General features: G+C 40.9%; 1 protein-coding gene across 2 annotated transcripts in view; it reads left to right on the top strand.

Annotated features, from left to right (window-relative positions):
- The first annotated feature begins 5,317 nt into the window (after positions 1-5,317).
- The window catches only part of map3k5 (mitogen-activated protein kinase kinase kinase 5), a 77,638-nt gene continuing 70,403 nt past the window's right edge, over positions 5,318-12,552 (top strand). The window contains exon 1 of one of the 2 annotated variants that reach the window (XM_032543722.1): positions 5,318-6,274. In XM_032543722.1, coding sequence (XP_032399613.1) covers positions 5,839-6,274 — 436 coding nt within the window. In that variant the 5' untranslated portion in view covers positions 5,318-5,838. The remainder of the gene's footprint in view (positions 6,275-12,552) is intronic. The other variant, XM_032543721.1, reaches the window with a different exon arrangement.

The following is a 12,552-nucleotide window of genomic DNA, read 5'->3' as shown; positions in this document are numbered from 1 at the left end:
CCTTCAAGGAAGTCAACACTTGTCAATGGAGAGGGGCCAGACTCTCTGGACAGATGAATGTACGAGTCTGGTAGGACCAGGCTAGCTCCCCTCAGCTCTATGGAGCGTTTTAGCATCATTGTTTTGGTTCACAATGAATTCTCCAAATAAATGCTGATGTTGCTCTATGTTTGCTTCATCTGTGAAAAAAAACAAAAATCAATTGTTGGATAACACATTCTCTATAAATGTGTAAGGCGTTAATATGTCAATATTGTGTGTGCAGCTGGTTTCACTGCCCCCAAGTGGCCAAAAAGATCTATTTACACAGTTTAATAAGACTTTAAGTACAATAATGTTGTCAACAGCCCATTTATATAAGTTTTTTTTTACCTTTTAAATCACCCTTAGGCGTCTGTATTGAATGCACCGGGCACAGCGACACTGTAAGTTGACATAGTATTAAGAGCAACAACAGTAGTGAGTAGTATAAACACCAAATGTCTGCATAAGGAGGTAGGTGGAGGGGGGGAGGTGGATGGGTCAAAACAATATTTGTCCTTTAATTAATAAACGTAGGTCACTGCGAGCACCTTGCCAGTCTTCTTTGCATTCTGTAATACCTTGAAAATGAAAAACCGTTGGATCACAGCTTCAGGAGAAACTCTTGCCTGCCTGCAGCCACAAACTTTCTGGGGCTCGGCGGCAGGATGTGGAGGCTCAGCAGCTCAGTGGCTCTGTATGCCACATGTGTCAAGCCGTGTTGGCTGGAAGAATCAAGATGACTAGTTTTTTTTTTGTGTGTGTAGCTTTTGTTTTCCTGCTCTACTCTTTGGTTTTCCTGATGTTTTGGAGGATTAATTGTTACTTATAAAGGCAATAAAGTCCAAACTTTTCATTTATCAGCGACTTTTTTTATCATCATATGTCAGACAGTGTGTGTGTGTGTGTGTGTGTGTGTGCGTGTGTGTGTGTGTGTGTGTGCGCGCGTGTCTGTGTGTTTGTGTGTGAGAGAAAGAGAGAGGACAGAATGATGTGAATACAATTTAGATTTTCATATAAAAATGTAAATATTTAGTGATTCAATAATGGGTAATTTGACTCACAATAATGTAACCTCAGCGTACACAGCACTTGATTTGAGTGCCAATAAGAAGACACAGTGATGCATAAATAGTTTGGGTGTGATTAGCTGTAATTTGCCCACAGCTAAACGATGAAGAGCAGACGGATGTGTTGAAAGGCAGTGAAATAACACAGCCCTGTGGATGTGTGTGGTTCGGCAGCCTCGTCATTGGGAGCTGCTGGTACTGTGTGAGCGCTCGTGGGTGATCGTGTGGTCCATGTGGGACATCTGGTGGCAAAAATGGAAAAGAACACTCTGCTGTAATTAAGCATTTCATCTATTAATCAGAATCAGAATCCGCTTTGTTTGCCAGGTAGGAGGACACATGCGAGGAATTTTGCTTTGGATCGTATTGCTCACGATGCGCTTACTCATACAAAACCAACAATATATACACACTAATATATACACACTATAAACAGAAACAACATACACAGGTTGAGACAATAGTGCAATGAAGAGTTGCAAAGTATGCAGCAGTAAATTATAATTATGATGAGTTATTATTATTTCAATTATGGAGCAAAGTGAAAAGGGGGCTGGAATAAATAATATTATGTTACATTATATTACACTATGAACAGTATGAAAAGCTCTGAAATAGAGAATGAGATTGATAAAAAAATTATAAGTGGAACCAGTAAACACACTGATTAGAGACAGTGGTGATGGGTTATTGCATAGGAATTAAATGGTGTGTTAGTCTTTTTTTCTCCTTTATTCAACCACATTATGTTTTCACTGAAGGTTGAAATTGTTCAAAAACACTCTTACTCACACTCTTTTTTATTTCCGGTCTAACTGTTGCCGCTGCAGCTTCAGTACTTCTGCAAGCACTTCACTTGACACACAATCTATTAAATTTTCACTTATACAAACTCTGTTCATCTTGCCCCAAATACTGGAAAGTTGTGTTCATATTTGCCAATTAAAGGTCCCATATCATGCTCATTTTCAGTTTCCTACTTGCATTTTGGGTTTTTACTAGAACATGTTTACTTGCTTTAATGTTCAAAAAACACGTTCTTTTTCTCAGTCTGTCTGTCTGAATGTACTGTGCTGCTTTTTACCATCTGTCTGAAACGCTTCAATTTACCACCTGTCTCTTAAGCCCCCCTTCCTGAAAAAAAAAGCCCAGTCTGTTCTGATTGGTCAGTGTTTTTTTTCTGGTCTTCCACATCTGCATGGGCACTTTCAACAAAGTATAGTGACATCACAACAGTACAAGTCCCGACAGCTCATTTAAAGGCACAGCTTCTGAACAGCATTTTTCCGCGGATTGAGCGTTTTGATGCTTTCACATGGTGTGAAACAGATGTTATGTGATGATAGCATGTTGAGGTACCTCTCTTAAAAATATGTTAAATGTATGAATATGTATGAAATGCCCTATGACTGCACCGGTGGAACTGTCCTGTATACAGTATGTGTCTGTCTTTTTCTTATGTGTGTATTTAATTATTATCATATGAGTTGTGTTATGAAATGATAGTGTCTTAAAATTTCTTATTTTATATTGTTTATGATGTACTGTTAAGTGTGTATTTAGTATTGCGTTGTCACATTATCAAAAGAGTTGTAAGGACCTCAGGAAGAATAGCAATGCAGGAGCAGGAACAAATGAGGATCCTAAATAAACAAATGTAACTTTTTACAATATGGGACCTTAAAAATAAAAACGAGAAAATATTATTGTCAGCCTACAATATCAAATTTAATGTCAATTCCACAGAAAGAAACGCATGTTAAAGCCCTGCTTGCTTTAATGCGGAATATTGTCCAGTATATGCACAGTATTATGTGGCAGTTGTATACAGTATGATGTTTTACATGTAGTTCTAGTAGGCCTGTATTATGTGTAGTGCTGTGAGGCTACTTCAAACTCAAGGGCCACCGCGGCCAGTAGCAGCAACAGATGAATGAATATAATAAACAAAAACAAACTTATGCTTTTTATTATTTCCAAAGACTTATCTGTTGAGGTTTTTAAAAATATATACTGTATGTTAAGGAATTTCTCATTGTCAACTCTGAATACTTTTCCATTTTGAACACTTGACATGATTCTAGTGTCAGGAACCTTTTGACATGTTGGCTGTGCCTGCACATCTTTTGTGAGTGTGATTTACAGAAAACAGAAGATATTATTACTTTTACAGTACATTTTTTATCCTTGATTGATATCAGGCCAGGGTATAACTTGTAGGATTTATATCTAATTAATATGTACAGATGTTGATAAAACAAGAAAAATACACTCACGTCATGTTGATGGAAATGTAAAGCAACATAACAATTTATGTGAAATGTATGTGGTTATTATTTCTGAAATCTTAAAGGGCTCAATGAGACACTGTACCCAGATGTAGTACTGAGCTCTTATACATTTAACTTGTAGACCCTCTCCCTGTTATGAAAAGTTCATGTTCAAAGGTCATCACTCTGAGTCGTTTAACGCCGGCCTTGAAGTCAGGACAAACAGCTGTCAAATACGCTAAGCTCTAAGATCATTCATCTAAGAAGTAGTTTAGTAGATTTTTAAGTCAAGTCAACGTCATTGTCCATTCTGCAATATGTGCCAGTCATACAGAGCGTAGAAAATGCTTCTCCGACCCACGGTGCAGTACGGTCACGTACAACAAGTATGATATAAAAGATTAGAAATATATACAAATAAAGAAAAAAAGTTAAGTAATCTATTAAAAAAAAAGTAATATGTACAAATAAGATAAAGAAAGATAAGTAATATATACAATTAAAAAAGATAACTAATGTGTACAATACAGTAATACCTCCTACATAGTTAAAGTTTACTGCAAGGCAAAACCAAACAGTATAGAAAACTAAGAAAAGTAAAGAAATGTGCAACATTCCTGAGTGTCTTCTTTCATAAAGAAACATTTTTACATGTGATGGTTTTGAATAGAACATAAAAAAGGTCCCATGACATGGTGCTCTTTGGATGCTTTTATATAGACCTTAGTGGTCCCCTAATACTGTATCTGAAGTCTCTTTATATAGACCTTAGTGGTCCCCTAATACTGTATCTGAAGTCTCTTTTATATAGACCTTAGTGGTCCCCTAATACTGTGTCTGAAGTCTCTTTTATATAGACCTTAGTGGTCCCCTAATACTGTATCTGAAGTCTCTTTTATATAGACCTTAGTGGTCCCCTAATACTATGTCTGAAGTCTCTTTTATATAGACCTTAGTGGTCCCCTAATACTGTATCTGATGTCTCTTTTATAGAGACCTCAGTGGTCCCCTAATACTGTATCTGATGTCTCTTTTCCAAAATTCTGCCTTGGTGCAGAATTACAGCCACTACAGCCAGTCCCACAATGAGCTTTCCTTAGGATGTGCCAGTTCTGAATTTGTAGGAGGGGGCAAGGTGAAGGCTGGGGGTGTGGCCTTGACCAACTGCTAAATTACTTGTTTGAAAGCCTTGGGTGGGCCAAATTCTCTGAGGCGGGCAAAGCAAAGAAAGGGGAGGTAACCTTGCCCTTATGACCTTATGAAAGGCAGGCTGGGGAAGGTCATATTAATGTTTAAAAAAATCATACATTTTCCTGCCATGGGACCTTTAATGAGCTAGACTGTGTTTATGCACTGGCCTGTAATATCAGGACTTTACCACAAGAGGTCCTCCTTATGACAGGAAAGAAAACTGACAAACAGTTTACACAGAAGACAACATTTTCTTTGTGAATTCATTAAACTTAATGGAACTCTAATATTTTTATAAGAGAACAACAAATCCAACGTTTGACGCCTAGAAGCTGTGGAGCTTTTGCAGACTGGATAGCAGCTGAAATTGTTGCCTGAAACTTCTCACAGCTGAATAATGATCACTGCCCAAATCTCCTTTGTAATCTGTTGGGTTCAAACAAGATTAATGGTCAAAACAATGCAATTAGTTTGCAACGTTATGGAATGCTTCCAGCTCACAGCCCTGAAAATCTGGGCTCAATAATGTTCAATAAAGGGTCGTTTTTCCTTTTTCACTTCTTTCAATTTCCGTGTTTATTGTATCAGCTGACAAATTGGTGGCCTAAGAATGCCTATGTGGTTCGATCGTGTTGTTTACAGTGAACTGCTCCTTTCCTGAAGCACACAAAACATCACATTTGGTCATCGTGTCCCCGCCCAGCTCCACCGGGCCCTCGCTGCCGTCTCTCCGCCCAGTGCGTGAGTCTGGAAGATAACAGTGGAAACTGGGCAGGGTCTGCCTGCACATGAAGGCAGCGTCTGTGCGTGCACGGTGCTGTTTCTCTTTTACGATATGACACGCCGCCGTGCGCCTTTAACTTTGACTCGGTGTGACGTTTCTCTGCCTTCTGTAGGCGTCGCTGCCCGGACGCCGGCGGTGTTGTTCAACTTTGGGAAGTGTGTCGGTTTGTTGTGAGAGCTGAGAAGGAATGCGCGGTTTCTGGTGGCTTTTCCTCTTGAGTTTCCCCCTCTCTCTCGGAACAGTGACTTCGACCAATCTGCGGTTAACTGGTGTTTTATCTGCCCGTGCAATCAACAGTAAACATGCAGGATGATGTGTAGTTGCACCTCTGTCGCTGACAGAGTGTTGTTTGCCTGTGTTGAAGCGGAGGAAGGTTGCACGTCGTGCCTGTGCACGGGATCCATGGGTAACCGCCGTGCGTAACGCTGGCTCTCCATGGAGGACTGCTGGAGAAGCCGCTCATCCCAACCCACACATTAAGACAGCGAGTGACCCTTAAAACATGATGAGTCAAGACCAAGACGGGATATCTTTACCGGTGCCTTGCTTCGGCGTCTGCCCCAGCAGAGAGAGCCTCGACGACAGTAGTTGCAGCAGCAGCGGTGGTGGAGGAGGCGGCGGCGGCGTCTTCGGTATCCCCGCAGCCGGGACTTTCTGGCAAGACTCGGTGGTCGTCAGTGGGGGGCACAGCCCGACCCCAGGGAGCAATCCGATGGACGGCGGGGGGTTGCTCTCCACCGGGAAGTCGTGCAAAAGCAGGCCGGTGACGGTGGCCTATGTGGTGAACGGAGAGGCGAGCCAGCAGAATAACGCGGAGAGCATGGCCCTGCAGTGTCTGAAGGACGCCTGCGATACGGTGGGCAGCAAGCTCGAGACCGTGAACTTTGGTAAACTGGACTTTGGGGAGACCATGGTGCTGGACAGCTTCTACAATGCAGGTGAGTCCAAAGCCAAAGCTACCCCCTCCCCCCAAAAAACTCCAAAACTGCTAACTAGTAGCTCAGTCAGTAGGGAGTTGGGTTGGGAACCGGAGTGTCGCTGGTTCAGCGACACGGTAGACTGGTAGCTGTCAGTGTGCTCTTGAGCAAGGCAACCCCCAACTGCTCTGGGTGCCTTTCCATGGGCAGCTAACCCCACTCTGATATCCCTCCATTAGTGCATGTATATGTACTGAGCAGGTGTGTGTAATTCAGGTCTGTGTGTATTAACAACAGAGTGTAAATTGTGAGTGTATTATTATTATTATTATTATTATTATTATTATTATTATTATTATTATTATTATTATTATTAAATGCTGCCTGTCTGCCTGTCTAAATGTATTTAACAGGAATTTACTTCATATTTACTCCTAGTGGTAATGATTGAACAATAAGATCAATAGACCCAAGTAGGAGTCAGTCCCCCCTAATGTGCCATAACTTCATGATGGCTTATTAATGCTTACCTCTCTTCCAAACGTATGTGTGATCAAAGGTCACGCCTTTGCTTGATCGCCTCTTTCTTGGAAACTGTTTGCTTGCAGGACAGGTTGCTCTGAGCTCTTTAAACACAACACACAGCTGTGCATGTCGGGGCTTGAGGCTGCCGCCTTCATGTCACAGTTACTTCTGCACAGTAGGCTACAGAACAAAGCTGGAACTCATTGGGCAAAAGAGCATCGCTGGGGTTGTTTGATTTGTTCCACAAATGTGGGTGTTATTGTTAATATCCCCCCCCCCCCCCCATGCATAGTTTCCCTCTTCCATTGTGCGCCTCCAGTGCCTGGGTGTCATGGTTTGAGCCATGAGGCTGGAATTTCCACTGGAATCTTTGAGCAGAGAAACAAACTTGAACCATCTGACTGAAAGCGCTTTCCCCCTTGTTAATCATACTGTATGTGCAGTCTACTACTGGAAGTGTTCAGCAGTGAAAAAACACTCATTGGAAAGCAGACCTTTTAGGGATTGTGGTCAAATAAAAAGCATCTGGGCTGTACAGTCTGTTGGAGCCAGGAGGAGCAGCCAGTGTTTGCATTTCACTCACATATAAGGTCTTTTTTTTTTTTAAAGATTTTTTGGGGCTTTTCCCTGAATAACATAGACAGTGGAAATGCACAGAAGAGGGAGAGAGATGGGGGGGATGACACGCAACAAGTGGCAGCAGGTTGGATTTAAACCTGCGCCTAAGCCTACATGGGCAAACGCTTTTCATGTGGGCTAGAGACCGCCCCACATATTTGAGATCTTTATTTGTTCAGAAGATATTGTACAAATAAAACCGAATAGCCCAGATTCCTTAGATCCACAATGCCTTATAAAGAAGAATATCTTTGCTAAATACCAGAATATGAATGTCAAGGATGCAACTGGGTTTCATCAAACTTGGACTGGCTCATGTTGTGTAGACTGTAACTCTGGGTAGCAACTTAAGTAGCCTAAATGCCAAAAAAAATCTTTATTACAATAGTGATTTTAAAAACCGAAAATAAAGATTTAAAAGACAAAACATTAATGTAAAGGCCAAACATAAATACAATTATGATCCTTTTAGGTCGAATTTCTAAAGGCATTAAAATAAGGACAGCTGTAGATTAAAAAAGTATGCTTCTCAAGTGCAGCATGTTCAAAATACAGAACATAGTGGCAGAAATCATTTTGAATTTTGTGAGAAATGGACCAGGAAGCTAGGGTGTGATTTTGGTTTCAACTTCTCAATAAAAAGACTTCCTTCATGATAAGAGTGCACCAGTGAAACCAGACAGTTGTATACTTTCTGTTCAACACAAGACCTGCTTGTTGCTTGTCATAACATCATGGTATAAACTGTACAAACACATCAAGCTCGCTCTTCTTCTTCTTTTTTTTTTTTTTTGGGTTGCCTTCCTCTGATCTTCTCTGCAATTTTCTCGTAAATTTGCATGGGAGGGCGGAGGCATTTTCCCTGAAACACTCTGTTCTATCTCTCCAAACACACATGGCTTCATCCTCTTCCTGCACGAGTGTGTACCAGAGATGAAGGCCAGACAACAAGAAACCTTTAAACAATGAGCTCAGAGCCGGTCTGAAAGTATGTTCGTCCCTGTTAATTTGGAAAGATGATTTTCCAGATTCAAGTACAAGCTGTTTCTAACTTTCCTGAAATGTCCTCCTCACATGATACTGTGGACAAAGAGGACATTTTGCTAGGAGATGGCAGAGGCTGACAAAAAGTAAACTTTTGACAACAATAATGACTAACGATATCTTATGATTCAGGGTTTTGTCTGTTACGCATGGGTTTATCCTGGCTCAGATTAGGCCTTTTTAATTAATAATAATATTAATAATGTATATTTTATTAATCCCGCAAGGGGAAATTACAATGTTTTCACTCTGTTATTACACACACATGCTCAGTACCTATACATGCACTAATGGAGAGATGTCATATTGAGGGGGGGAGGGGCTGCCCATGCGCCCCCCATGCGCCCCAAGCAGTTGGGGGTTCGGTGCCTTGCACAAGAGCACCATAGCAGTGCCCAGGAGGTGAACTGGCACCTCTCCAGCTACCAGTCCACCACCATACTTTGGTCCGTATGTGGACTTGAACCGCAAACCCTCCGGTTCCCAAACCAACTCCCTACTGACAGTACTACTGCCACCCCCATTTTTTTTGGGGGGGGGGGGGTTTCAAATTTCTGACAATTTGATAAACTGTATTATGCTTGAATAAATAAAACCCCAGTTAACAAAACTGGTAAAGTAAATAATATTAATATTCAGATAAGTTGCCAGGAGAGTCTGACACAGCCTGACTCTGGAGATAAATCTGAAATTAGCGCTAATATTCATGTATTCAGTATTCATTATGTTCTGCTTGTTTAACGGTTGTTTGGTAAATTGCTCTTAAAGGAGAATTCCAGTCGATTTCAACACGTAGCGTTGTTGTTTGTAAATTTGGATAGCTGTCAGTAGAGAGAAAAATGAAACCAACCGGTGCTGCCTACACCGAGTTATCCTCCCGCTAGAGTTAGCACCCAACAGGCTTAAACAAGGCAAGGTTTAAATGGGTTTTTTGCCTCTAAACATGCTCGAAATATCATTACAATCGCACATGGCTAGGCCAATGCAGTTATTCCTTCCGAGTGATCACAGTAAATGTGATTGCAGTAGATGTGACAGAAAGTCTTGTTTCTAGTGCGGACTTCACCGAAAAACAGGAAATACTGGCTGAATTAACACAACCTTTATGCCTTTCTGTCACATCTACTGGAGTCAAATTCCCTGTGTTCCCTCGGAAGCAATAACTGCACATGGCTAGGCACTGGTAATGACATTTCGAGCATGTTTAGAGGCTAAAAATATGTTTTTAAAACCTGCCCTGTTTAAGCCTGTTGGGTGCTAACTCTAGCAGGAGGATAACACGGTGTAGGCAGCACCGATTGGTTTCGTTTTTCTCTCTACTCACAGCTATCCAAATGTAACAGAGCTACGTGTTGAAATCAACCGGAATTCTCCTTTAAACACATCACGAGAGGATTTGCTATGTTTATTCTCAATTTGTATTATTTGATACTGGTGATTTTTCTTTGAGGCTGACTAAAACCTCTTTGGGGGGGGGGGCAGCGGCACCAAAAAATAATTTATGCTGGAAAACCCCTGCTAACTAATAATCACAGATTCTGCTCCCAAAGTCCGACATGAGATCTGAAGTCATATTGATCAGGTGTAGTGTGAACGTGTTGCTCAGTCTGTCTTACTCACAGCATGATCATGACATTGTTAGGGCCTCTATATACTACCATAACAGTGACCTTGCTTGCAGGTTAATTTCACTACGTGCTATGTATGTATAACGAAATCTTAGTTCCGAAATCTCTAAATTAGGCAACAAAAAAGCTGTCAGTATATCTGCCCCAAATTGCAGTTGAAAGGTTTTTACACTTTTAAGCAGATGTCAATCTTTAATTTTCTTAAACTATTTTAAGGTGCATGTTCTTGTCCATGGTATCCCTGCCTTCTGTAGAACTTAATGCATATTGCATAGTTGCAACGACAGGGTCAAATGGTGATAATCAACAAAGCAATCACTCTTAAACCACCTCTTAATAATTATTTCTGCAATGAGTTGTTGCTGATAGTGGTCTCAAAGGTCACAGGTCACACAAAAAACCCCGCAGCCGAGATACCTGCAAGCAGAGCTGCTGGTTCCCTCCTCCGTCTGGCCTGACTCATCGGAGTCATTGTTATTTATCCAGGCGTTATTGTAGAACCCAAAACTGCCCTTTGTTGACTATGACCACACACATTCACTGAGTGAGCAAAGTGCAAGGTGCTTTAGTGTGATTTTTTTTTTTTTTTAATGCAACAGGCTGCTTCTGTTGAACTGGCCTTGCGTCAGTGTGAACTGCAGTGGGAGAATGAGTCTGTATTTGCTGGATTCCAGATTTCTAAATCATCGTCAACCTCTTTACATTTTGTCGAGCAGTTCAAAGGTCTTGTGAATGACTGGAGGTTCAGCCAGGCCAATCAGCAGCCTTTGTAGGTGGGAATAATAGTGGTGATGTAATATGATGGCGTTCAAACAAATAGGGTAACAAGTTTACATGGAGTCACAGCTAGCTGAAGCTATTGGAAATTGACTTGCATGTTACATATGTTGTAACAGCTATGAGATCAGAACCACACTGTGTATTGAAGGCATTTGTTCAGAGTTTTCTGCTGTTGCTTTCCTCATAGTGAAAACAAGTAATTGTCCTATCTGGTAAACAATGATTTAGAGCAATGATAGAGGATAAACTAAAACAATCTGAGGTTTTGATTGACGGCTGTGTGACTTGCAGTGCAACAATGAAGGATGTTGATGAAATGATAACAAAATTACATTTTATATACTGATGCATGTTGACATCCTGATGCTGATAGAAACACATCCAGCCAGAGCAATAACAAATTGCTTATTCTCCTGAAATATGACAAAGAAATGATGAGATAGTTGCTAATGCTAATACATGTCTTCATGTAATATTTTAAATGATTTCAAAGCAACACATGTCAGTTTTGTGGCAGGGAATTGCAATAGTGTCTGGATACACAGTTACAATGTTGAAATAAACAGTTAATATTTATCAAGGATCAGTTGTACTGACTTGTGGGTTTCCTGTTCGGTATGGCTGGACAATTAATCGAAAATGTATCAACATCAAAATTCTGAAGCTGTTGTCGATGTATTTTTCCCATGACAAAAGTTTTGATCATTTACTTTTGTTGATAGGCCTATTTTCTCCTTTTAAAAACGTTGTGCGGGGTCCAAAAATAACACTTTCCAGTTGGAAAATGCGGTGGCGGCCCGACACGCAAATTCTGAGGAGCTTAAAAGACAACTCGCTGTTTCAAAGGACTAACAAGTATAGCCTCTACACATTTTCATCATGCAAAATATGTTTTTTTTAAACTTCATACAAAAAAAAGTCAGTGTCCGTCTTAAAATCCCCCAAAAATTAAATTATCGATCATTTATCGTTATCAAGGTAAAATGTGCAACTAATCGTGATGTTGATTTTAGGTCCTATCGTGCAGCCCTAGTCTTCGGTCACATCAGGGGCATTAAGAGCTTTATCTCTCCAGTTGATCATTACGCTGCATGGCTGTGTAATTTACAGAGGGCACAATGGGTTTTTCAACAAGTCCAGAGCCCTTTCAAAGCAGCGTCGCCCCAGTCTGAGTGTTTGCTTTCCTACTTGTTTTTGTGCTCGACTCCACCGCTCACCGCTCTGCCAGCAACTCACAAATTGTGTTTCAGGCTGTCCACTTGTGCTTTTACTTTGTTAGAAGCCCGTTGTTGAGCTCTGAGGTGAAGCGGTCAACACCTACTTAAGAGTTCTGAAAAGCAACAACATCTCTAAATTCAAAGGCAACACATTTTATCACAGGTACGGTACACTGTATCTGCATTTCCTGCATGGGCCCCTTAACTGTTCAAGTTGTCATTATAGATGTTGATTTTGACAGGTTTGAAGCAAAATTCATCTGCATGTCTTCACAAAATAAGCAGTGCTACTTACTAGGGCTAGTTGGTGAACTACTGTAACAGGCAAGCTAATGGCAAACAAGCTAGCCAGCTGGGAATAACTAAGCTAGCATTAGGCAGTCAAAAAAGAGCTTTCAGAGTCATTTCTTTCCACATGTACGTTAATTTAATTCAATTAGTATTATTGAAGACGGGGGGCTCTCAGTGGACGCTAGCTTGCTAACTG

Source organism: Etheostoma spectabile, chromosome 18 (genome assembly GCF_008692095.1).
Source record: "Etheostoma spectabile isolate EspeVRDwgs_2016 chromosome 18, UIUC_Espe_1.0, whole genome shotgun sequence".
Classification (NCBI taxonomy): Eukaryota; Metazoa; Chordata; class Actinopteri; order Perciformes; family Percidae; genus Etheostoma; species Etheostoma spectabile.
Note: the sequence above shows the minus strand (reverse complement) of the source record. Positions and strands in the feature narration are given on the sequence as shown.